Here is a 27,745-nt window from a genome sequence, read left to right on the forward strand (position 1 = left end):
ACCAAACCATGTCACCATATTTAGGCCATATGTAGCTTAAGCTCAAACTTTTTTTTTATGTTTGTGGGATTTAACCAAGAGTATTTGTGTTCTTTATCAGTGCACACTCACCTGCCAGTTTATTGCGTTCACCTGCTCAACTGCTTATTAATGCAAATATCTGACTAGCCAATCACAATGCAGTAACTAAATACATTTAGGCATGTAGACATAATCGCGAAGACCTGCTGAAGTTCAAACTGAGCATCAGAATGAGGAGGAAAGATGGTTGACTATAAGTGAATCTGGATATTTCATAAACTGCTGATCTACTGGAACTGTCCCATGCAACCATCTCAAGAGGATACAGTCATGGTCTGAAAGAGAGAAAATATTCACTGACCTGCAGCTCTGGGTGAAAATGCCTTGTTGTTGTCAAACAAAGTTTACAGAAGAACATCACTGAGTGCACAACAGGTTAAAATTTGAATCAGATGGTTTACAGCAGCAGAAGACCACACCTGTGCTGTTACTGTCGGCTAAGAACAAGAAACTGAGGCAAAAATTTGCTCACCATGGAAAAATGCTGTCTGATCTGATGAGTACTGATTTTTCAGAATCTAGTGTAAACAAGCCTGTATCCAACCTGTTGATGGTTCAGGCTGGTGTGGTGGTGTAATAGTATGGGTAATATTTCTTGCCACACTTCAGGCCACTTTAGTATCAATGAATCCTTGTTTAAAGCCAGAGCCTCAATAATGTTTTTGACTATATCCATCCTTTTCTGTGTACCCACAGTGTACCCATCATCTGGCTCCTTTCAGTAGGATAACGTGTCATGTCACAAAGCTCAAATATTCCAAGCCTGGTTTGTTGGCATGACAATGAGTTTCCTGTACTAAAATAATCTCGACAGTCACCAGATGTGGGAGGAAAAGTGGTACCGACTACATAGAGCCCCAGTAGTAGAAGAGAGCGTGTAAACCCAGAATGAAAAGCTTTTTCTTGCAATTTTTTGCCCCTAATAAATATGTGCTACAATTAAATTGCTTGAATAAATTAGTTGGGTGAATGAACTTTGATTCCTCAAACGTTCATCACTTACAAACAAGCTGAAGGAAGCCAGCTCTTTCAAAACAGATGTGACCAGACCATAACTAATGGGTTAAGAATGGTTTGGCTATTAGCAGTTGTTAAAAACAACTTAACTCCAGGAAACTCAAGGTCCTTAATTCCAGGAACAGCCAAAAAGTGAAGCAGTGGGAGCTTGTGTTCTCATCTATATCGAGTGCAGTCTCAACCAAAAGCTTAGCACTATGCTTTACTGTATGTTGGACCGCCAGTTCTTAACTGTGAGTTATTTTAAGGAAGCCACCGCGTTTCATGCTGATAAAACAGCATTTTAAAATACTAAAATGACACTTCTTATGAATGAAAAGAAAAGAAAAGGTTGTAGGTAGTCAGTTATATCTTCTAATCGCCACGGTATCATTTATTAAACTTCAAATAGTTCTAATTAAAAACCATGGGGCAGCATTACAGCACAGCAGATCCCTGCATAATATTTCAAAAGTGGATAAATGTACCAAAATGTGCATATTTGTCCCTTTTTGATTTATATGCTTTTGACTTTTAACACATTCTGGTTTGTCTTTATTATTCAGTGGTGGAGAGTAATTCTAATTTCTGCTTTATTGTCTAGCATTTTTCACTCTATAGTCCTAAGAGGTATAAAAATGGAGAGACATCCTCAGTGACGCACCTTTTTTATAGTGAGTATAACTTCCTACCATCAGGACAAATGTATGGGGTTCCACCTCTGCAAACTTCTTGTGCCAGAAGTTTTTTATGCTTTGCAGTGTAATTGTTGAATAAATCCAGGTGTAACGTTGAGAGTGTCATTTGCACATAGCTGTGCTTTGATTCTGGGTGATGTTTCAGGCCCATCTTGTTAATATCTGTGATGTTTGTAACTGTGACATCTTTATTGTTGTGGTTCTGTTTATCTGAAAGCTGCCCAAAGGGGCAAATTGAATTTCTGGATTATAAATGTTACTGCTACTACATGTATATGGCATCACTAACATTTGTGTTGTGATAACATTTAAAACAAGGGTATCAAACTTAAGGCCAGGGCCCAGATTTTTTGACTTTTAAGTGTATTTTCATAAAATTAATTACTATTATTAGTTGCTCTCAACTAAGGTACCTCTAATTTAGTGTTTCATAAACACAAATAAGTTTGGACACTTATTTTGTTGCTGATAGTGACAGTGTGACGCAAACAACAGAATTTGCTGAGAAACAAGGGTTGAAGATGGAGATTTCAAACTGTCAAACTGTGCATATCCTAGATTATTATTAAATGTGGTGTATAGGGCCCAGAGTTCTGTGTTAGGTCCTGTGCACATCTCTGAAGAATGTTTCCAGCATCCTGTTGAATCTTTACTATGACAAATTAAAACAGTTCTCAAGGCAAAATGAACATGTGAGTGTAATACGTATTACCCAAGGCAACAAGTTAGTTTTGTTAAGCTTTTTTTAATGTTAGGGGAACACAAAATAAGCTATTAATAGTGTCTTTACACATTGTAATTAATTTAGAGTACAATTAGTAACCGTTTTGCAGCAATAATAATAATAATAATAATAATAATAATAATAATAATAACAACAACAATGATATCTCTTTACTAAAGAGATGTGTTAAGGCCTGTGATGAGATTTGAGGAGCAACTCAAGATGATCAAGTAGCGACACCTTGTGTTCAATCCTTCTAATTACACAAAGACGTTTCTAGATGGCAATATAAAATGATTCCCTAAAATAGCACATAGTACCAAGAAAAATAAATAAGCATTGCATTTTTATTCATACAATCAAAAATCATCTCAACCTTTTGAATAATTAGCAGCTGAACGAAGATAAGCACATGCTGTTTACATACGGCTGGGTAATTCCTGTGGGGATTTTATGTGATATGCCTACTGTAGGACTAATGTTTACATTCTTGATGCTGTAGAAACTGCAGGAGGTGGCTGCCTTTACTAAACCAATAAGTGTTTCTGCAGCAAAATAGTCTCTCATTTACTTTCCCTCTTAGAAAGACAGACGGAGGTCCAGAGTAACATGATGAAAATGCGACAAAATGTGGTGGAATAAAGTGAAACATGTCATTCGTGTGGAAACTGGAATACCTTAAAATGACTAAAGCACAGGCTCTAACTCAAAACAGAAATATGTGTGCATTTTATTCTCAGCATTATCAGCAATCCACTGTCTAAATAACTGCTAAACATTTACCCAGGCTTAATCTATATTATTTCCGTCTGAATAGTGACTTATTTAATTTCTTCTTTGAGATTTTTTTTATCTGCCTTCTTTGCTTTTCTCTCACTTGTTTACTTTCTCCCTTGTTAATCCTTCTTTGCCTTTACAAAAAACACTCCAGTCACATCATCAACCCCCACCCTCATATCCTGAGTCAGTGTGTAAACCTCCAGTCGGATCAGAGTGTATCCACTCTCCTTCAAACTAGTACAGACCTGGGCCTCATTCAGCGGGACCACTGGGATCCTCACCCCAGGCCCCGCAAAATAATAACTCTCCCCGAGGGCTCCGATGAGCATGAGGTGACCACCAGGGCGCAGGAGCTTCCCGATGTGGCCAAGGGCCCTGGTGAAGGCAGCGAGGTCAGGGCTGACACTCTCCAGGCAGAAGCAGGACACCAGACAGTCGGCCCCTGCCAAAGGAAGGGCGTCAGGAGCCAGGGGCTGAGAGCAGTGCACGTCAATGGGGAGGATGTCCGCGACGACCTGACGTAACTTTGCAGCTTTCTCAGTCCACGCTGAGGGCCTGTTTGAGTGAATCATCAAACTGTATAAAACAGCTCTTTCAGACTGGCACCATATTCTAATCAGTGCATGATTTTTTATCATTATCATTAAACTGGCAAGTATTTTATTCTAACTTAGACACTTTTTTCTTGTCTTATTATTAAGAAGAACGCTCCATGATAGAACCCAAAATAAATTGTTATGACACAGAAGGCAACTTCATTCTGAGGACTGTGCAAGAAAAGAGTGTTGCTTCAAGAAAATCAACAAGAAAGAGGAAAATATGTGATCTTGTTTTTCTTTCTCTCTGTCTTTGGTTAGCCATACAAAATACCAGGTATCTAACGTTCACTGAATCTTAGTAACCATCATTTTAAGCTGTACCAAGTCTTTAGCTATAGTTCAAAGTGATCTTTTCCATACCGTCGTCCCTCCAGTTTGCAGACGTGCTGTAGGTATGGTGTCCAGTCAAGACTGCATTGTCCCTCATCCTGCAGCCAGCGCCTCAGCTCCTGCCGGTTCACCTCCAGGAAGTCTGTCAGGAGCACTTTACTAAAAACCTCACAGCCACTCATCACCTGGTACAAGGTGGGACCTGAACCTATGTCCACGAGGAGCTCACCACTCATATCACCTGGGAAGAGGGGAGAAAAAAAGAGCAAAGTGAGATCATGAAGGAAAGTTTTCTTGGTTAAAACATTATCATATTAGATGTAAAGATCCTGACACTGAATCACTCAGTAAAATAAAAGTGATCATTCATTAAGTAACCTTATAGGAAAAGAAAAAGAGGTTTAGTTGCCTTTTTAAAAATTATTATTTTTATTAGGGACAAGCTCTTCAGCAGTGCTTGGACCCACCCAAGGCTCTATTTGTTTTCTGCTACAAACTAGGATTAATGTGCAATAATAACAGTGTGCAATACACATACACTTATTCTTCTTAATATACTGTGTTGTGTTGTTCGTTGCGTTGTGATCTGTCATATCGTGTCGTGTTGTGTTATATGTAGTGCCGACGTAGGACAGTTTTCCAATTTCATTGTACTACTGTACTATGTATGACTGTGCAATGACAATAAAGAGTTATCTTATCTTATCTTAGGAGAAGGAAAAATGGGGAGATGAAGAAGCAAATGAGTGATGAAGCAAATTTTTATTGCATTTCAGAAACAAAATACGCCAGAACCTCCTTACCTTCAGTAAAAGCTCTGTGCAGGCATGCCAGTTTCCACGGCACAATACTGTCTTTTCTTGTGAAGTCAGCCCGTGGTGGAGTGTAGTTGTACTGTAGATACGCAGCAGGATCAAATCTCCGGTAGCAGGCTTTCATGGCTGCCACTCCATTCTCTCTTCCTTTTTCTTCCATCATCCTGCTTTCTCTGCTGCGATACCTTGCACGTCTGTTTTGGCTGGTCAGTCTTCAGGTAAGCTGCTGAGACCCCTTGAGCTGAATTATATACTTGTGTCTGTGTGTCTCTGTGTGGGTGTATCTGTGGTATTATGCGTGTGCTTTTGCTTTGGGCTACTCTGAGTTTCATGGACAGAGATAGAGATCCTCTTTTTTTAGTCGATGCTGCCTGATAGCATTTGTTCTGTTCACTTTCCCTGCCCTAAGGCACTGATACCATCAGATCAGGGGGCTTCCTCCAACACTAGACCCAATAATGGACTCCTCATATGGCTTTTAGCTCCTTCACCCACCTTTCAAAAGCCTCTCATATCTACACAATCATTCCAAAGGGCCTTTTGGAGTTAAATGGCACTGAGCAGGTTTGTTCTTAGGCAACCCCTTTCGAAAATACAAACAGGTCTGTCTCAAAGACAAACAAGTTTGTCTCTGTCTTCGTTGGCCATTTCGCTTTGTGATTTTTGTACTGAGCTGCAGAGATAAGAAATATCAAGTGGTTGCAAAGTAAAGGCGGGGAAGACTGCCTCTTTACGTATGCCTCACATAGGAAGTCAAAGATTTAAAAAGAAGTTTGAAACTTGTAAAGTCTTTCACTGACACTCACAAAAAAAGGAGAATGCAAAGATTGTTGTCCTGCTAACAATCTTAGCAAGACAAACAATCTTACGGTTTTTAAAATAAAGCTTTAAAAAATATAATTACAATATAATATATATATAATATAAATATAATTACAATGCTCTTGAAATATTTTTATATATACACTCAAACAGAAAATCTTTCTCTTGCTCACCTCAAAGCATTCCTCTGTCCCCTGAGTGTCCACAGACATTTCACACTCTGGAGACTGTAACACACATTGAGACAATTTGGATTGTTATTAGTTCAAAATATGTAAATAGTTGTGAAGCTCTGCTATTATCGTTAGGTTGAGTCTAACACATGTAAGAGCCCCATTTTAATAAAGCTAATTAGGTTTGTGGGTATTAATCAGCAGTGTAATGAAAGATTTATTTAATAAATACTTTGCAATTTAATCCTTTAAATTTAAATTCATTAGAATATGTAAATGGTTAATTATGACTGAGAAAAGAAAGAAAATACTGATACTGTCTGAAAAGAAAACGACAAAGACAGATGCATTCAACATTTATCTGTGATCAGCATTGTTTAAGACAAACAACAATCACAATGTATAAAATCCAGGTGAAATTCCAGTACCAACCAGAAAAAACAATGCAAAGGTATCAGATGCATCAGGGCTGCTAAATCACACACAATCCACAACAATATAAAAACCACCGGGACTGGAAATATAAAAATATGTTTCCACTAAAGTTATCAGACATAATAATATATAAAATGCACATTAAACATTCTGTAACTAAGTTTCGACTACTTAAAAAAATAAACAAATACTCTGAAAACAGATATCAATGGGAGAGAAAATCCTGCTGGATATGTACAGGGAGTGCAGAATTATTAGGCAAGTTGTATTTTTGAGGAATAATTTTATTATTGAACAACAACCATGTTCTCAATGAACCCAGAAAACTCATTAATACCAAAGCTAAATGTTTTTGGAAGTAGTTTTTAGTTTGTTTTTAGTTTTAGCTATTTTAGGGGGATATCTGTGTGTGCAGGTGACTATTACTGTGCATAATTATTAGGAAACTTAACAAAAAACAAATATATACCCATTTCAATTATTTATTTTTACCAGTGACACCAATATAACATCTCCACATTCACAAATATACATTTCTGACATTCAAAAACAAAACAAAAACAAATCAGCAACCAATATAGCCACCTTTCTTTGCAAGGACACTCAAAAGCCTGCCATCCATGGATTCTGTCAGTGTTTTGATCTGTTCACCATCAACATTGCGTGCAGCAGCAACCACAGCCTCCCAGACACTGTTCAGAGAGGTGTACTGTTTTCCCTCCTTGTAAATCTCACATTTGATGATGGACCACAGGTTCTCAATGGGTTCAGATCAGGTGAACAAGGTGGCCATGTCATTAGTTTTTCTTCTTTTATACCCCTTCTTGCCAGCCACGCTGTGGAGTACTTGGACGTGTGTGATGGAGCATTGTCCTGCATGAAAATCATGTTTTTCTTGAAGGATGCAGACTTCTTCCTGTACCACTGCTTGAAGAAGGTGTCTTCCAGAAACTGGCAGTAGGACTGGGAGTTGAGCTCGACTCCATCCTCAACCCGAAAAGGCCCCACAAGCTCATCTTTGATGATACCAGCCCAAACCAGTACTCCACCTCCACCTTGCTGGCGTCTGAGTTGGACTGGAGCTCTCTGCCCTTTACCAATCCAGCCACGGGCCCATCCATCTGGCCCATCAAGACTCACTCTCATTTCATCAGTCCATAAAACCTTAGAAAAACCAGTCTTGAGATATTTCTTGGCTCAGTCTTGACGTTTCAGCTTGTGTGTCTTGTTCAGTGGTGGTGGTCTTTCAGCCTTTCTTACCTTGGCCATGTCTCTGAGTATTGCACACCTTGTGCTTTTGGGCACTCCAGTGATGTTGCAGCTCTGAAATATGGCCAAACTGGTGGCAAGTGGCATCTTGGCAGCTGCACGCTTGACTTTTCTCAGTTCATGGGCAGTTATTTTGCACCTTGGTTTTTCCACACGCTTCTTGCGACCCTGTTGACTATTTTGAATGAAACGCTTGATTGTTCGATGATCACGCTTCAGAAGCTTTGCAATTTTGAGACTGCTGCATCCCTCTGCAAGATATCTCACTATTTTTGACTTTTCTGAGCCTGTCAAGTCCTTCTTTTGACCCATTTTGCCAAAGGAAAGGACGTTGCCTAATAATTATGCACACCTGATATAGGGTGTTGATGTCATTAGACCACACCCCTTCTCATTACAGAGATGCACATCACCTGATATGCTTAATTGGTAGTAGGCTTTCGAGCCTATACAGCTTGGAGTAAGACAACTTGCATGAAGAGGATGATGTGGACAAAATACTCATTTGCCTAATAATTCTGCACTCCCTGTATGTACTGGTATGACTGGGTAATGTGTTAAGACATTTCAAGGAAATGAAAATGATCATCCTACAGTGGCTAAGTTAAAAGATAGCTTGAAAACCAAAGTGAAAAAAAAAGATGTACCAGGCTTTTTTTATGCCAAAGTTTCAGCAGCAATCAAAAATGGTTTACAGTTTGTTTGTCGTCTAGATGTTTATTTGCATGTCTGACACTCCTGGATGGTCTGAGGTGCAACCTGTTGGGGTCAGACAGACGGAAACATAAAGTTGATGCTACACTGATCACTGATTAAAATGTGTTCTTTAATTTTTTTTTGACCAGTGTTTATTCCCTAACACCACTGTATATGTCTGTATAAGTTTTGGAGGAGAGGGTCTTATTGCTTTGTATTCTGAACATGACAAGATTCAACCATATCAGTGTGCACTTTTACTCGGGCTATACTCAATGTTTAGAGGTAAATGTGAATATCAGTACACTGCTCACAGTTCAAATAAAAACACGTTGATGTTATGCAGGTATAATGTGCAGTCTGCTCAAAACTATTAAATATTTCACGATGCTAACACTTCTAACAAGAACTGAAGACAAAGTACACCTGAGGTTGATATACCCTAGTAGTTATCAAGAGGGCGACGTGAATGTGTATGTCCTAATAATTCCATGAAATCGTTGTGGAGAACACAAAAATAGTTTAAAAAGAGTTAAAAAGAGCCAAAAATAAACAGAATTAAAATGTTGCACCACCCACTCGCACAGACATGTTTGTGGATTAGTGCAGGCAGGAGTACGGTAAGGGTCAGTTCCTTCCCCTGAGTCAGATAGACAGATAATAGAGCAAAGGAGAGGAGGAACATGGAAGAACAGATAAAAGGGATAAAACAGACAACAGAGAAAAGAACAGGTCAGGTATAATGGAATAATACACACTTAGCCAGAACAACAGGAGTCAATTTAGTTATCTATAGTCCCAGGGGCAGTGGGGGTTCAACAGTGTGAGTCAAGTCTCCTCTGGGTTACTCTATTTTGTTGAAGCACAATAGTGTAATTACAAAAATACAAAAGCAAAATAAATTCATGTTTTGATATTTTTTTAACTATATGGAGTAACTGAAATATAGGTGACAAGGTAATTATAGAAGTGCAGGACATGATTTCAGCATCCACCACTTCCAGTTACTTTTAAATTGACTAAATGAGAATAATACAGGACGCATTTAATGAAAAATATTTTCGTTTCAAACTGCGGTGGCCCTCTGTATCATTACAAGTCCTAATGTGAGGTTATGGGTTGGAAAAGCATTTAGAATATATAGATTCCTTAAGTCACCATCAACACACGAGTCAGGATTTTTATTAAACAACACAATTTATTTTTGATGATCTATCTTTTGTTTTACTAGAAACTCTTACCTATTCATCACCCCTTACCTCTGGTGCTCCTCCACCAATGTCACTGGAGTAGAGCACTGTCAGTATTACAGTAGTGACTAACAGCATTGTACGACAGCATGACTGTCGGGTGGCAGGGGTTTATTTTGAAAAGTGAAAAAAATTACCGTCTTCCGTTCTTCTTCCGCATTTCGCCGGCCGGCCTGACGTCATCTCCTACCACTTCACAGCCAATGTACAAGGCGTCGGTTTTTATTTTTAAATATCAGACTACAGAGTGAGAGTTATTAGTTTATTGTAGTTATCAGTATAATATCTTTAACGAATATTTTTTAAACGAAGCGAAACGCTCCGTGTTCATTCTCTTTGCTGTAAGCTGCAGCAAAAGTTTCATCACTTAGGGGAGGAGCCGTGTCCGTCTGTGTTCAGAGCACTGCTGTGATAAATGAAGGAATCAAAGCTTAAAGAAGAAGAAGGTGAACAAGAATTAACAGAAGACAGGGGCTGGTTAGCACGCAGGGCAACATATACCGGGACTTCAGGAGGTTAAGTAAGAAGAAACATCTTAATATGCATGGAGCAGGAGGTTTATTTATATTTTGACTGTGCACGTGGATGCAAGCAATCAGGTTTCATGTTGCTATGCAAGAAGACGTCTTAGGTGGATGGAAAAAGTTGATGTATTTGTCCTACTGGTGTTTCTGTCTCTATTAAAGACCATAAAAATGACCATGCTGCTGCTGAGGCTCACCCTGTGTTCAAAGATCCCCCCGGATTCACCAAGACACTTAAGCCAGCTGCTCTCCAGAAAACTGACACAAGGCAAGTAATCCAGTGCTTTATGTGCCTTAACCAAATTTCCCCTTGTGGGACAGTTAAAGGAATAGATTATTCTATGTGTTAAGATAATATTGTGGCAGTCTGGGCTGTATCAAAAAAGTTATTTCTGGTATTTGCCCCCCAAAAAAACCAAAACAAATTTAAACTTGTGTCTTGATGGCCTGTAATCTGTCAAACATATGTGAAACATATTTATCTCTAATGAATGATGAAAAGCATTTTGAGCCAGAAAGAACATTTTTGTCTCAATATAGAAGCCTCAAATGGTTTTTGGCAAAGTCACTTTTATATATCCTTTATTTTTGGAGGGTAAAATGTGTAAATTGACATATAAAATGTATTTTTTCAATGGAAATCCGTCCATGAAAACAGGGCAAATGACATCAGATATACCATCACAGTGCTATAAAGATATTTTAAGTGACCAAAAAGGACTGTATTGATTATAATGTAGGTACAATAACACAGAGTCATGGAAAAAAAACTTGTATAACAAATAGTTTTCCTCGTTTTATTTATAACCCCTCTGTAAAACCTGTTGACTGTCTGTTTACCAATATAAGCAAAGCTGTTACACATAGAAAACACACAGAAACATTAAAAATCTCTTTTTGGCAGTCGAACACCAGCAAGTAAATGTAATATGTCAATTGCTTTATTAATCCCAGGACAGAAACTTTTTGATATGTGGTAAATCACTTCAAAATAATAATTCTTCATGCAAATCTTTTTTCCCAGAGGACTGTCTAAGAATTGGTTATGAAAACAGACATTTTAAAGACAATAACTATATATTGTGACTGTTGTTTCGGTTAATCATCACACATATAGACCAGCGATTGATCCAGAATTAAACAAATAATCACAAATGAAATGATAATTAAAGTGATCTTAGCAAGCTAAAAAGTTTTTATAGTGTATTGGTCACATGCTCAAACATTAAACGATTTGATTTTGTAGGTCAGGGCAGTTTCTGACCTGCTCTACTCTGTAAAAGATGTCACCGACTGCTCTCTTTCTCCTTGTTTTTTTCCCCCTCCTTTTTCTTTCTTTTTTTTTTTTTTTTTTGGTGCGCTCTCTCTGTCCACAGAGATGTGTAATGTCAGCACAGGCTTTCTCTGAGTGTCCTGCTGATGTGGCAGTTTGCAGGCTGTGATTATCTGTTTCCCAGGTTGCAAATGGATGTGTGGAAGGGCCTCACACTGTTTGCTTCATTCATGTAATCAATGAAACGGAAACCCAGCAAAAAAAAAAAAAAATGGTTGTTTGAAGTGGTCAGTTAAAGGAAAAATATTTACCCAGATAGTGTTACATCAGCAAATGTGGAAGGGAGACATTTTTAAACTACAATAAGTAAAGAGATGTACACTCACTTGCCACATATTTGTTACACCGTGCTTGTACTGAGTTGGACTCCTTACCTTCAGATCTGCCTTAATTCTTTGTGGCATAGATAGCATCATGCAATTGCTGCAGATTTGTCCGCTCCACATTCATGATGCCCTTCTGCATGCCTTGGTTGTGACAAATATTTATTTGTATTACTGTTGCCTTCCTTTCAGCTCAAAACTGTCTGGATATTCTGCTCTGATCTCTGACATTAACAGGGGATTTTTTTTTCCCAGGGAACTCGCCACTCACCGGATATTTTCTCTTTTTCTGACCATTCTCTGTCAACTAGATCAGCAGTTTTTGAAATACCCAAACCAGCTCATCCATCGCCAACAACTATGCAACATTGAAAGCCACTTAAATCACCTAATATTCACTTTAAACTCCAGCAGGTCATCATGACCATGTCTACATGCCTAAATGCATTTAGTTGCTGCCATGTGACTGGCTGATTAGGTAACTGCATTTTGCTAGCTGTACCTCGCAAAGTGAATGCTGAGTGAATGTAATCAGGCATTATGAGATCATCTTAGTATTTAGTCTAGTGGGCAGCATCATGAACATTATGTTAGCAGCTGGCTCTTATTAAGCACAGTACTGAAAAGTTAAGTGTGATTAATAAGCAGAAAAATATCTTCCAGGTGGCCAGGGCAGGGCTCATAGCAGCTCCTTCGCACACCGCAGTGAGCTGCGTCAGGCCAAGAGGATCGTAGTTAAGCTCGGCAGTGCCGTCGTTACACGTGGAGATGAGTGTGGCTTGGCTCTTGGGAGGCTGGCCTCGATTGTGGAGCAGGTGAAAAAACAAATAAAATGATGCACTCTATACATTTTACAGATTATTGTGTAGAAAATTCTTGACACGGGGGTAAAAATCAGGTAACACAAGCTTTGACCTAACTGTTTTAAAATTCAGTGACGTGGAAACCAATCTGTGGGTTTTCATGATGTTTCCCATCTACTGATGATGTTTTAATGTCCCTTTTTCCTTTGATTCAACTCATTTTCTATCTCTCTGTAGACACATGTACTGTAGTACTTGCTACAGATAGTACAAAATGGACATTTATCACCAAGTTACAGAATGTATGGGTTCATAATTGGTTAAAACTGAGCTTTAAATCAAAATCATTAGTGAGCCTGAAGAGGAAGAAAATAGCCCCAGCAGTGAAACTAAATGGGTCCGTTGTTGCGCAGGTGGCTATGTTGCAGAATCAAGGCAGGGAGATGATGATTGTCACCAGTGGAGCTGTGGCCTTCGGCAAGCAAAGACTGAGACATGAGATCCTGCTGTCCCAGAGTGTTCGGCAGGCGCTCCACTCTGGACACAGTCAACTCAATGACATGGTGAGAAAAGATGGGAACTTAGGGTATCTCAGAAAATAAAGATGCTTATGTTAGCTGAAAACTTTGCCACTTTGCTGACAAGGTAAGTCAAATCTTCACCAAATGCTTTAGATTTTCTTCAGTGTGAAAATACAATGAAATATCATCCCAATATAATCCCACAATAATTTCTATTATTTTGAAGCTCATTGTTTACAGTTAATTAAAACTTTGTTTATGCTATGGTGCTTTATCAGACAGTTCACTTGAACAAACACGTGTACTTCAGTGCAAATACTATCATATGTTGCACTAGCTTACATTTATTCTTCTTTGTGTATAGAGTGTGTAGGTCACACTTTTCTGTCTAGCTTATAAATTGCACTTGGTCGGTGTGGTGTAATTTGTCTTTGTGTTTGTTTGTGTTTCAGTCTTTGCCGGTGCTGGAGGCCCGAGCCTGTGCTGCAGCTGGACAGAGCGGTCTGATGGCCCTGTATGAAGCCATGTTCACCCAGTACAGCACTTGTACAGCACAGGTGCTTTGCAAAATTCTTGCTTAATTAATTACTACTGCTTAAATTTTCCCCTCACTACATTTTCTGATTTTGTGCCATCAGGTCCTGGTGACAAATCTGGATTTCCACGATGACCAAAAGAGGCAGAACCTGAACAGCACACTGCAGGAGCTGCTGCACATGAACATCGTGCCAATCATCAACACCAATGATGCTGTGGTGCCCCCTCCGGAGCCCAACAGCGACCTGCAGGGGGTAAATGTGGGTACAGGCAGCATGGGGGCACCGCTGGTTGTAGTGATGGTGGCAGCAGGGGTGGCAGACGGTGTTTATGATTTATTTTTATTTTTTTAACATCCACTATTCATTAACTACAACATTTTCTATCTTACACACACGCACGCACGCTGAAACACCTCTGCCACCCCCACCTTACCTTGTCAGCTCTGCAATCAACCATAAAGGCATGTGTATGCAGGGAGGGGATAGACAGCAGTGCATGTGATCACCGGGCATCCTGTGAGAATAACTTACCTCTTTTTATCAGATTATTTAGCTTCACTTTCTACTGCGTTGTATTTGTATTATTAATATTACTAATTATTGACTTAGGCAGCTAGAAGACTACTACTTATAAGTCAGTGGTATAACTTTAGGTTTTCTTTAATTAACAGAAAACAGTTGTTTTTGGGAAAAAAAACTTTCTAGCAAAATCGATATTTTAATAAAAATAACTACCTATTTTATGTAATTTATCTGCTAAAATTTATGCCGTGGTGAGAAATCTACACTGTATGTATGTCACAACTACAAATCTTACATTGTAACCTGGCGTGCACCTCCCTAGTAATCACAATGTTTGGCCTGTTCAGTGCTTTTTTTCGTTACATTTTCGCTGCAGTTTTTGAATTTATCAGTGAGAAAATAACAATCATTACCTCAGTGTAAGGAATAATAATCTTAGCATCAATGTAAGGACACTAATTTTCTGGTGGGAGATTTCCAAAATCTCTACAAAGATTCATCTCCAATGTCTAAATCAGCTATTAGAGTGGCCACACCTACTTTTGTATCGTTTAACTTTAGGTTGTCCTGAAAGGAGTCAGTGTTAACTTCACAGTTCTGTCCAAATGCAGTCACATCTGATGGGGAAAAAAACAACAAAAAAGGCCAAACCTCAAGCATCAAAAAGCTCTTCACAAGCTTATCTCTGAGTTGATCAGCTCTGTTTAACATTTTCCAGATGTTGCTGCCAACAGTGTTGCAGAGTCATATGTATTAACATATTTGTGTTTCAGTTTATCTGCTTAGTTCTGTCTTTAAAAAATAAGCTCATGGGTTACTCTCTGCTGCCGCTTTTCTGCCTTCAGGAGCTTACATGAGCAATTTTCTGTTTCTGCAGGTGATCAGCATTAAGGACAACGACAGCCTGGCAGCACGGCTAGCTGTAGAGATGAAGGCTGACCTGCTCATCGCACTCTCTGATGTGGAGGGTATGTGTGTCACTGCAACAACACTCTGGGTCAGCTGTTAGGTAACAACACCATCTGTCTGGTCACTTTGCTGACGGGGGGAAAAAACATCCCTCTCAGGGTCAATGGAGAGCCATATGAGAAAGACAAACACACACCTTCTGCCTTCGTGTTTGAAACTAATGCTGATGGAGCTGACACATGGCGTCCATGCACACACAGAATCACGGCTGCAGTCATTCAGCATCATCTGGATGGCTTTTAGAATATTAAATAAAACAAAACTTCAGCAGAGAAGAGTGATCATAGTAAATTATCATATGATTATGCACAATAAAAGGGTACTATCCAGGATTTTCCTTTTAAAGAGGTTGACTTATGCAAAAATAGTACCTTTCAATCATCACATAGGGCTTTCTTATCAACAGAGATCTTGCAGTTTCTTTCTATATCTGTATTATTATGTGTTTGGGATGTTTCTGAGGATATAACCTTTGCTTTGTTGTTGCTAACTAAACTATATTCACCAGCTTTGTTTATGGCTTTAGTAACATTAGCAATAAAATGGATGTGGGAACAATTTAGGCTGATGTGTAAATGCTGGTTATTTTCATCTCAAACAAATAAGTCATATGCGTAATGGTCATATTGTAGGACTATACAACAGCCCCCCTGGAACAGATGATGCCAAGCTCATTGACATCTTCTACCCTGGAGACCAGCAGTCCATCACCTATGGTACAAAGTCTAGAGTTGGGATCGGAGGCATGGAGGCCAAGGTTGGTGAAGTTGCCCATCAAGTCATTACAATAAGGAAAAGTTCAGGTTTTTCCTGTACATTTCTTTTTTTTTTTGCATCAGTTTTCTACAGAAAATTCTTTTACATAAACCTAAATGAGAAATACAAGCGACCAACAAAACTCAGGGCAGATATCACAGACTGGGGGAAAAATCCTTAAAGTATGAGCGGTGATATATAAAATAAGATGAACAACAAGAGGTCAGATTGTGCTTGTTATTACATGTAACGTGTTGGGATGACCCAACTCTCAGATGGTGTCTTCCAATATGATAATGTTTGCATGTCATATTGGACACGATAAAAGATTGTACGTTTGATTGGACTGAGTATTAAAATTAAGTAAATCTTATACAATTTTTTTTTTAAATCTCTGCTTGGCTGCAGGTCAAAGCTGCCCTTTGGGCCTTGCACGGTGGCACCTCAGTGGTTATTGCAAATGGCACCAACCCCAAAGTAACAGGCCATGTCATCACTGACATTGTGGAAGGCAAGAAAGTAGGAACCTTCTTCTCTGAATTTAAACCTGCCGGTGAGTTTACCTGGGCTGAATAAATTTTTTTTATTGCTGTAAAACTGCATCTGCAGGCTCTGATGTTTAATTCTGTCCTGACTCTCCTTCAGGCCCATCTGTGGAGGAACAGACAGAAATGGCGCGCCGTTTTGGAAGAGCCCTTGCATCTCTGCATCCAGACCAGGTGACACATGTTTTTAGATAAAGGACTCGGGCAATATCTTTTATAAACATTTAAAAATGTAAACAGCTCTTTGGGTGCTTTATCACTTAAAGAGAAAAACTGAATTATTTTGTTTACTTGTCAGAGGAGTGAGATCATCTGCCATCTAGCAGATCTGCTGACTGAAAGGAAGGAAGAGATTTTGGCTGCAAACAAGATGGATATGGACCTGGCTGTCAGTGCAGGTAACAGGACACCACATCAAGTCTGTCTGGTTTTTGAAATATAAACTAGACTTGCAGAGACATTTTCTTTGTTTGATGTTTTATGTTGGTATTGTAGTGCTAGTGCTTTCACATTCTCTTAAAAAAATAAGGATAATAAATTCATGTGCCATGTATGTAACTGATTTCCAGACTTCAGCAGCTTTTGCATGTATGTTGCTACAATAACTTCAACATTGAACCTAAGGGATAACATTCTCATGTGTTGCCACCAGAGGGCGACTTTCCCTTTCTCTACATATGAGTTTTATACCTCACTACCTGCTATCAAAGTGTAACTCTGCTATGCCTTCTTTCTGTAGGCCATTTGCCTCCAGCCATGCTGAAGCGTCTCAGTCTGTCACCGGCCAAACTTAACAGCTTGGCAGTAGGTCTCCGCCAGATAGCCACGGCCGCCCAGGACAGTGTGGGTCGAGTGCTGCGCAGGACCAGAGTGGCTCATAATTTAGAGCTGGAGCAGATTACTGTACCCATCGGGTTGCTTCTGGTCATATTTGAGGCCCGACCCGACTGCTTGCCGCAGGTATTGCTGCAGAAGAACTTAAATCTTAACAAAAACATATAAAACACTTGAACATTGTTGACAAAAATTACATATGGGACAATATCAAGACAAGGCTGATATTTGACCTCTTAATGTCCTTGTATTTCATCACACACATGTATTAGACTGGGATAAAACTAAAATGTTAGAGGTAGGCGCGGAGTGCTACGGGCTAAGCTAAAGCTAACACCACACCGGCTGCCTTTACCCAGTATTTTTCTCGCCAATGTCCGTTCTCTGGCAAACAAAATGATTGATTGATTGATTGAATCTTTATTTTGAACATGTTGAAAAAGTATAAAAAAAAAAAAAATAGAATTAAAAGAGACAAATGAACAAAGCAAACAAAAGGAAAACGAGCAACCACAACTCCAAATAACGTCCATGTTCAAAAAGGAGCAGGAAGAAGCATAAGCTTATTTAATCCCACCCCTTATCCACTATCTAGTATCAATAGACTACAGAAATACCTCCTTGTAATTACATTATATGTTATGTGTAATTTTTTTTTTTTTTTTTTTTTTTTTTTTAATATATACACATATATGTTTCTATCTATCCATACCTACGTATATACACACATACGCACATATACACATTTTCAATAACCCCATTAACACCTGAAGGATACACAACCTACAATTATATATATATATATATATATATATATATATATATATATACCAACAAACCCGTGCATGCGCACACACATGAAAATATTAGACAAGAACACCCTATCAAATCTCTACCTTTTCCCTGTACCCTGTAAAAACCATATCCTTAAACCGCTTTTTAAACTGCGCCATGCTTGGACATTGCTTCATATCTTTACTTAGTCTGTTCCACAGCTTCACTCCACACACAGAGATGCAAAAACTTTTTAATGTTGTATGGATACGAGGATGTTTTAAATTTAATTCCCCCCTCAAATTGTATCCCCGTTCCCTTTTAGAAAACATTTTTAGAATATTGTCAGGAAGCAGGTTATTTATTGCTTTATATATAATTTGTGCTGTGAGAAAATGAACCAGATCTGTGAATTTTAGAATTTTTGATTTTAAGAATAGTGGATTTGTATGATCTCTGTAACCAGTTTTATGGATTATCCTTATGGCCCTTTTTTGTAATATAAAGATTGATGATAGCGAACATTTGTAAGTATTGCCCCAAACCTCTGCACAGTAATTCAAATACGGTGCAATCAGGGAACAATAGAGAATGTGGAGTGATTTGTGGTCCAGAATGTGTTTTACTTTACTCAAGATTGAGACACTTCTTGAAATTTTGTTATGTATATGATTTATATGAGACTTCCAGTTTAATTTATCATCTATAATCACACCAAGAAACTTATGTTCAAGTACTCTTTCAATTTCCACACCATCTACATGAATCTGCACTTGTGCATTTCTAAGGGAATTCCCAAATAAGATAATTTTAGTTTTACTTAGATTTAGCGATAGTTTGTTCCTGTTAAACCATTTTTTAATTTTGCACATTTCTGAAGTAATTGTATCCAGCAGCTCCTTTAGATTCCCCCCAGAACAAAAAATATTTGTGTCATCTGCAAATATATATATATATATATATATTTATATAAATAATAAATAATTTAGGACCCAGTACAGAGCCTTGTGGAACACCACAAGCAATGTCCAAGCATGATGAGGAATGGACACCCAGCTTCACAAATTGTTTCCGGTCACTTAAATAATTTTTCACCCATTGCAGTACAACCCCCCTAATCCCATACCGTTCCAGTTTATTAATTAATATGTCATGATTGATTGTGTCGAATGCTTTCTTGAGATCCAGAAATACTCCAGCTGCATACTGTTTCTGATCTATAGCATTCGTAATCTCCTCAATTGATTCGATTAATGCCAGAGATGTTGATCTTTTTGATCTGAATCCATATTGACTGTCAGAGAGTAATTTATATTTATCTAAGAATTTGTCTAATCGTTTATTAAACAGGTTTTCTAGGATTTTGGAGAATTGTGGTAGTAAAGAAACAGGCCTGTAATTTGTGAAGTGGCGTCTATCCCCGGTTTTATACAGCGGCACAACTTTAGCTATTTTCATTTTGTTTGGCACTTTTCCCGTCTGAAATGATAAGTTGCAAATATATGTTAGAGGTCCTACAATTCCTTCAATGACCTTCTTGACGATTTTCATGTCAATATCATTACAATCAGTGGATGTTTTATATTTACACATGTGTACAATGTCAATTATTTCTTTTTCCTCCACTGATGTGAGGAACATTGAGTTAGGGTTCCTATCAATCAGGTTTTCACTACATTCTACTGATGGCAGTGACTCAGGAATTTGTTCTGCCAGTTTTGGTCCAATATTTACAAAATAATGATTAAAGCTGTTGACCTTATCAGCAGTGTTTTCCATAATATTGCCATTATCGATAAAGTATTGTGGATAACTTTGTTGTCCAGAATTATTTTTAATGATACCGTTTAAAACATCCCATATTCCTTTCATATTATGTTTATTGTTGTTCAATATTTTACTATAATACTCCTTTCTACATACACGTATAATATTGGTCAACTTATTTTTGTATTTTTTATATTTATTTTCAGCTTCTTTTGTTCTTTGTTTTAGGTATTCCCTATAGAGTGTATTTTTCTTTTTACATGCATTTTGTAAACCCTTAGTGAGCCATGGTCTATCTGAATATTTGTGCTTTCTGTTGTATTTTATTGTTGGACAGTTTTTATCGTACAACTCCATGAATATTCTTAAAAATATGCCATATGCAATATCAATATCAGCTTCTTTGTACACCTTGTCCCAGTCCTGATTTAATAGATTGTTCTTAAATGCAGTCATAGTTTCTTCTGTCCTTACACGTCTGTATCTCAGTTGTTCTTCATGCTGATTTCATGCTGGATGAGATACGGCTCTCCATCACTAACAACAGACGGATTATGGACTCAAATGTCATGTTTTTCACCGAAACATGGCTGAACAACAGCTGCCCGGACAATGCTATCGAGTTAGCAGGACACCACACACACCGAGCCGACAGGCTAGCAGATGACTCCGGCAAGACCAGAGGTGGAGGTTTGTGCATTTATATTAACAATGCTTGGTGCATGAACTCCACTACTACTGAGAGTCACTGCTCACCTAATGCGGAGTTTTTAATGGTCAAATGCAGACCTTATTATCTCCCCAGAGAATTCACTTCGATCATACTCACTGCCGTGTATATACCCCCCGACGCTAATGCTAGGTTGGCCATGAAAGAACTTTCTGCAGCCATTAACAAACACCAGAATAAACACCCCGAGGCTGCTTTTATTGTTGCTGGCGACTTCAACCACACCAATTTAAAGACAGTCCTCCCCAGATTCCACCAACATGTCTCCTGCCACACCAGAGGAGACAAGACTTTAGACCATGTGTATTCCAACCTGGCTGGAGCCTACAAAGCCACACCCCTCCCCCACATTGGACAATCGGACCATCTCTCCCTGTTCCTCACACCACGGTATTCACCACTCATCCAACGTGTGAAACCTGTTGTGAGGACAATTAAAGTGTGGCCAGAGGGGACAGACGCAGTGCTCCAGGACAGATTTAAAAACACAGACTGGAATATGTTCACCCACACAGACCTGGACCAGTACGCCTCATCTGTACTGGATTACATCTCCAAAACCACAGACAGTGTCACCACCCAGAAACGGATCACCATGTACCCCAACCAGAAGCCTTGGATGAACCGGGATGTTCGTCTCCTCCTGAAGGCCCGCAACACTGCCTTTAGGTCAGGAGATGCACACGCCTACAGTACAGCCAGGGCTAATCTAAAGAAGGGCATCAAAAAAGCCAAACACCATTACAAAAAGAAGGTAGAAGAACACTTCTCCAACTCCAACCCCCGACGCATGTGGCAAGGACTCCAGACCATCACAGACTACAGGACCACCAAACCCTCCCCCGCATCCTCTGATGTCTCCTTCCTCAACGAGCTCAACAACTTTTATGCTCGTTTTGAGCGAGGGAACCCCACAACCACAACCAAAGCAGACATGACGCCAGACCACCAACCTATGACTCTCTCCCCCACCGATGTAGGAGCGGTGCTGAGCAGGATCAATGTCCACAAGGCTGCAGGCCCTGATGGCATCCCCGGGCGTGTTCTCAGAGCGTGTTCTGGGGAGCTTGCAGGAGTGCTCACAGACATATTCAATCTGTCCTTGGCCCACGCTGTGGTACCGGCCTGCTTCAAATCCACCTCCATCGTCCCGATACCCAAAAACTCCAACCCATCTTGCCTCAATGATTACCGCCCAGTAGCACTCACCCCCATCATCACTAAGTGCTTAGAGCGACTGGTCCTAGCACACTTCAAATCCTGTCTCCCCCCCACCCTGGACCCCCACCAATTCGCATACCGCCGGAACAGGAGCACAGAGGATGCAGTCTCCATCGCAATGCACTCTGTCCTCTCACACCTGGACAACAACAACACCTACGCCAGAATGCTGTTTATAGACTTCAGTTCAGCATTCAATACAATCCACCCCTCACAACTCATCAGGAAACTGACAGACCTGGGTATCAGTTCCCTCATCTGCAAATGGTTACTGGACTTCCTGACCAACCGCCCCCAACATGTCCGGCTGGATAACCGCTGCTCATCTACCATCACAATGAACACCGGTGTACCACAAGGCTGTGTGATGAGCCCTTTCCTCTACTCCCTCTTCACCCACGACTGCAGACCTGCTGATGGTTCCAACACCATCATTAAGTTTGCAGATGACACCACGGTGATTGGCCTCATCAGTGACAACGATGAGGCCGCCTACAGGGAGGAGGTAGATCGTCTGGCTGAGTGGTGCGACACAAACAACCTGCTGCTTAACACCGAGAAGACCAAGGAGCTCATCGTGGACTACAGGAGGAATGCTGACCCACATCCACCCATCCACATTAAGGGGACGGCTGTGGAGCGTGTGAGCAGCTTCAAGTTCCTGGGAGTCCACATCTCTGAGGATCTCACCTGGACGACCAACTGCTCCAAGCTGGTCAAGAAGGCTCACCAGCGCCTCTTCTTCTTGAGGACTCTGAGGAAGAACCACCTGTCCTCAGACATCCTGGTGAACTTCTATCGCTGCACCATCGAGAGCATCCTGACCAACTGTATAACAGTCTGGTACGGGAACTGCTCTGCCTCGGACCGGAAGGCGTTGCAGAGGGTCGTGAAAACTGCCCAGCGCATCGCCGGAGCACCACTTCCTGCCATAAAAGACATCTACAGGAAGCGGTGTCTGAAAAGGGCTGGGAAAATCATCAAAGACCCCAGTCACCCATCACATGGACTCTTCACCCTCCTGCCCTCTGGGAGGCGCCACAGGAGCCTCCGGACTAAGACCACCAGGTACCGGAACAGCTTCTTCCCCACAGCTGTCAGACTCCTGAACTCTGCCTCCTGACATCTGACCCACGTTAAACTCATGGACTGAACATACACACACCCACAATGGACAACTGTACCCTCAAACACAATAATAACATGGACTGAACCACCACTCACAACCACTAGCACTTTATATAGCCTCTGTAGAAACTATCTACACCCTCACTTATCTTAACTGCACTACTGTATAGCTCTGTGTAAATAATCATTCTGTACATTCGATAATTTTTAATCCTACAACTGTTTACAACTTGCATAGTTCCCATTTCTGTATAGCTGTATATCTCAGATTCTGTAAAGTTATTTATTTCATATTCTGTATAGTTTTTCATATTTATATCCTGTTCATATCCTGTACATAGCTTGTACTCACTACAGCCTGTACATACTTATAGTTATAGAATATTCACAACATACTTCATACCGTGTACATTATAACATACCATAATAGACCCATTTCTGTAATATACTCACATATCTATATTATTGCTAATATATATTGTAATATATCTATATCACTAAAGCACTTCTGGATGGCTGCAAACTGCATTTCGTTGCCCTGTACCTGTGCATGTGCAATGACAATAAAGTTGAATTCTATTCTATTCTATTCTATTAATGGATATGTGGGGAAGTTACTATGAATAGGAGATTAGCATGAATAAATAATAACACCTTGTATTTCTGCAGAACTTACCATAACACATTCTGTGCTTTATATGCTTAGCTAACTTTTTGGTTTCCATTTTTATAAATGTACTTTGTCACTTTCTCGGAACACCTGTAATAACTAGGTATCAACACTGGCAATAGCCAGTGGCAATGCCCTCCTGCTGAAAGGAGGAAAAGAGGCAGCCAACACCAACCATGTCCTCCACCAGCTCACCCAGGAAGCTCTTTCCATGCATGGAGTCAAGGAGGCTGTGCAGATGGTAAAACTGATTTCCTACATATTTATTAAAAAGCAGTGAGAACCTTGTGTCATCTTTATAGCACTTTACAGCACACTCTTCTATCTGATGTGATTCACAAACCCGTATTTCTTCCCAGGTGAGCACCCGTGAGGAAGTGGAGGATCTGTGCCGACTGGATAAGATGATAGACTTGATCGTCCCCCGAGGTTCATCCCAGCTGGTGCGGGACATTCAGCGAGCGGCCAAGGGCATTCCTGTGCTGGGTCACAGCGAGGGAATCTGTCACGTCTATGTGGACTCAGAAGCCAGCATTGACAAAGTCATAAAAATCGGTCAGTTAGAACAGTTCCCCCCCATATAAATGCCTGTCAGTCATAACATGCCAGCGACTGACTAATGCTTTCCTCTTCTAGTGAGAGACTCCAAGTGTGACTATCCAGCTGCATGTAACGCTATGGAAACTCTGCTGATTCACCGGGACATCCTCAGGACCCCTATGTTCGACCAAATTATCGACATGCTCCGCACTGAACGGGTAAAATGCCAAATACACGCATTGATAAATTAAGGAAACCTGCGGCTGACTTTCAATGTTACTCGTTTTTAGATACATCACTAGTCATCCAACAAAATGAAAAAGTTTGTCATAATATATTAAAGTTAGAAATAATTTATTTCTGTCTGATGAGACTAGGTGAAGATTCACGCAGGCCCTCGGTTTGCCTCCTACCTGACATTCAGCCCCTCAGAGGCAAAGTCTATGCGGACAGAGTATGGTGAGCTGGAGTGCTGCATGGAGGTGGTGGACAGCATGCAGGAGGCCGTAGAGCACATACATAAGTATGGCAGCTTTCACACAGATGTTATAATCACGGAAAATGGTAGGTGATGCAATATCTCGCTGTTAGTACTTTGTTCTTGCCTAGTCTCTTTCTCTCTCCCTCTTTTTAAATACATTCTACCAATTTGCTTTTTAATTCCTTTGCCTTGTAGTTTCACAATTCCTGTCACATCTTACCTCACCATGACTGAGTAGCACCTGTCAGTTTGGTCATTCTTTTTTTGTTCCGTGTCTTAATATTCATCAAGTTTTCCTTCTCTCTCTGTTGGATTCAGTCCACCTTACGTCTCACTTTCTGCCATAGCGATTAATGAGCAGTGACAAGGTGTTGTCAGGATGAGTGCACATCCTCCCTTTGTGACTCTAGATTGTGGACGGAGCCCATTTAAAATGTAGAGCAGCTGATTAACAGTTTAAAAGACTTCTCATAACTTTGAAACATGCTCAGACACACTTCTGTCTTTGAAGTGAGCCGTCATGCTGTGTGTCCTTAACTCATCTTGAAAGAAGCTATCCTGTGCAGTTTCCAGTGTGTTCTCTCACTTTAAGGCTGTGGTCATTACCATGTGGACAAAACTGATGTCTCATATATTTTACAATTTTCTATTCACATGTGGACACTATTTAGTATCGTTTGAATGGTGGGAGCTTAGTTTTTCAGTAAGGCAAAGAAACTCAGGTTCACGTTCCTTTGAAAATATAAATATTAAAAATATTATGTGCTTTTATTCTGGCAGTCAGAATTAACTTTTAAAAAATAAAGCAAAGTGTTTACTGGTAAGATTTCCACCTTGAGGATGATCTCACATGCAGTAGAGGATGTGTTGCTGCCATCTAGTGACTACAGAAGGAACCTCAGTGAATTCCAGACTAATCAGTTTGTATCAAAGTCGGATATTATCAGAGAAGAAGATTGATAAAAATGGTGAATACGCTGTCTTCATTAACCTGCTTGTAGATATATTTTTGGATGGATGTGCACGGTTCACGTGAATTTCAAAGATTATGTCAGGGGACATATCTTTGTTTTCAGGAAAGCCTTAAAATCAGGGATGGGGGAACTCCAGGCCTCAAGGGCTGGTGTCCTGCAGGTTTTAGGTGTCCTAGATCCAACACAGCTGATTTAAATGGCTAAATTACCTCCTCAACATGTCTGGAAGTTCTCCAGCGGCCTGGCAATGAAGTAATCATTTGATTCAGGTGTGCTGACACAAGGTGATATTTAAAACCTGCAGGACACCTTGAGCCCTGGAGTTCTCCACCCCTGCTTTAAATGATAGTTTTAGGTTTTATATAAGCTTTCAGTCTCATTCAGTGCATTAATGTGTCAGTTTAGCGCAGTTTCTATTCTCATTTCTTTAAATTAAGCCCCAAAAGTGTTTACAGACACAATAGCACTAATGAGATGTTTTGTTCTGTCAGAGGACACAGCAGAGAAGTTTCTTCAGCAGCTGGACAGCGCCTGTGTTTTCTGGAACGCTAGTTCACGTTTTGCAGATGGCTACCGCTTTGGACTGGGTATGTGGTGGTCTTGTGTTGACATCCTCTGTGTTGTTTTCTCTAAACCTGCCTGAATATTTTTACTCATATTTCACTGATATGTTCTCTTCATGTAGTCCTCATTATTTGCACTCTTTCTGTACTTTTCTCTAGGAGCAGAGGTAGGTATCAGCACGGCTCGTATACATGCCCGAGGCCCTGTAGGCCTGGAGGGCCTGCTCACAACCAAGTGGGTCCTGAGAGGTGATGGACACACAGTAGCCGACTTCTCGGAGCATGGTACCATGAAGTACCTGCATGAAAACCTGCCTGCTGGGCAGCCTTTAGCTGGACAGAGAGACAGCAACTAGGCCAGAGAGTCTGACAGCATTCCTTTGGCCTTATTATTATTTTCTCAAGATGATGGTTGACTGTTTTCACTATCTTCAACTTTTGAAGCACATAGCTGCTCAAAACAGCAATGGTTCATTTTATTACTACATTTAAAAAGAGGTTCCTATTTAAGGACTAAGAGTCTGAAAATATTCTACCTCAGCTTAGGTTGGGTAAGTCAATAAGCCCCAATATTAAACTATGCAAAAACCCCAAACGGTGTTTAAACCATGCAAAAAAAAATACTTCACACAGATTGAGATTCGTCATTATTTTCTCATTTGAATTTGCACTGGGCAAACTAATTTTAGTAATGGTATCTTTTAATTAAATTACTTTATTTATTTTTTTAAAGATTTTGGTAGAAAACGATATTAAAACTGTTCATTTATTTACACATCTATTTAATAACTTCAAATTCCTTGCTTGATGTCATTTCTTTTTCCTTTATTTCCTGGTAATATCTCACTTTAATAATGGTTGTCTGACTATTCTCCCACTTTAACCTCCTAGGACCTGGCGTCCACATATGTGGACATCACATTTTGGGTTATTTAGACCAAAATACTCAATTTTGCTCTACATGGGCCTGATATCCACTTACGAGGACATTATACTGCTACTGTTATATCAAAATTTTAAATGAATATCCTCATATGTGGCTCTTATTTTTCTTAAAAACAAAAATAAGGTAAAAAAAAAAATCTGGTAATTCTTTGTTTTTACATTCATCGGGCCCCAATATGCCCAAATATCAAAGAGAAATTAAAAATGCATGACGTGGAAGAGTTCGGGTCTTAGGAGGTTAAGCTGACAGGTCATATGGTCCCTGTCTCTCTATATGAAAAGTGTGGCTGTATGCTGATTACAGATAACTAGCATGCATCTGTCTGCAGTGACTCTGATTAGCTAACATATGTCTGGTACCAAGAAGCTAGAGCCCCTGTTTAATTACTCTGACAGTAACTGTGCAAACTAAGAATCTTTCTAAGCACACATTAGTAATGGACTCTAAGTACCTTCGCAGTTACACATTACTCTAATAACCTATAAAAAACACTTCATTGCTATAATTGATATATCAAAAAGAACCTCTAGCAGTGTGTTTTAAACAATCACAGAACATGATTTTTCAGTTTGATCAAAAATATCCAAAAATATTTATAACAAAATGCACTTGTT

General features: G+C 39.7%; 2 protein-coding genes across 3 annotated transcripts; one reads left to right on the plus strand and one right to left on the minus strand.

Moving 5' to 3' along the window:
- Window positions 1-2,500: 2,500 nt before the first annotated feature.
- pnmt (phenylethanolamine N-methyltransferase) lies at window positions 2,501-5,376 on the minus strand. Its single transcript, XM_085283399.1, has 3 exons — window positions 5,012-5,376; window positions 4,239-4,449; window positions 2,501-3,834 (listed from the first exon to the last, which is right to left on the minus strand). The coding sequence occupies exons 1-3, from the start codon at window positions 5,184-5,186 to the stop codon at window positions 3,396-3,398; spliced, it is 825 nt and encodes a 274-aa protein (XP_085139525.1). The 5' UTR covers window positions 5,187-5,376; the 3' UTR covers window positions 2,501-3,395.
- A 4,559-nt stretch (window positions 5,377-9,935) lies between these two features.
- On the plus strand, window positions 9,936-26,773 carry aldh18a1 (aldehyde dehydrogenase 18 family, member A1). Of its 2 annotated transcripts, none has more exons than XM_085284694.1 (18): window positions 9,936-10,188; window positions 10,355-10,460; window positions 12,512-12,663; window positions 13,065-13,214; window positions 13,625-13,729; window positions 13,811-13,969; window positions 15,111-15,201; window positions 15,835-15,959; window positions 16,367-16,511; window positions 16,604-16,677; window positions 16,802-16,901; window positions 17,243-17,463; window positions 23,731-23,868; window positions 23,987-24,182; window positions 24,264-24,385; window positions 24,545-24,731; window positions 26,114-26,209; window positions 26,345-26,773. In XM_085284694.1, exons 2-18 carry the CDS (start codon window positions 10,364-10,366, stop codon window positions 26,539-26,541), a joined length of 2,355 nt encoding a protein of 784 aa, XP_085140820.1. In that variant the 5' UTR covers window positions 9,936-10,188; window positions 10,355-10,363; the 3' UTR covers window positions 26,542-26,773. The 2 variants fall into 2 exon arrangements, with proteins under 2 accessions (XP_085140820.1, XP_085140822.1); XM_085284696.1 differs by having other exon boundaries at window positions 9,937-10,188; window positions 13,811-13,963.
- Window positions 26,774-27,745: the final 972 nt, after the last annotated feature.

The sequence above is a fragment of the Mchenga conophoros genome, linkage group LG8, assembly GCF_057382185.1.
Source record: "Mchenga conophoros isolate Kocher_MC1m ecotype Shallow Benthic linkage group LG8, M_conophoros_male_GT1.1, whole genome shotgun sequence".
Taxonomy (NCBI): domain Eukaryota; kingdom Metazoa; phylum Chordata; class Actinopteri; order Cichliformes; family Cichlidae; genus Mchenga; species Mchenga conophoros.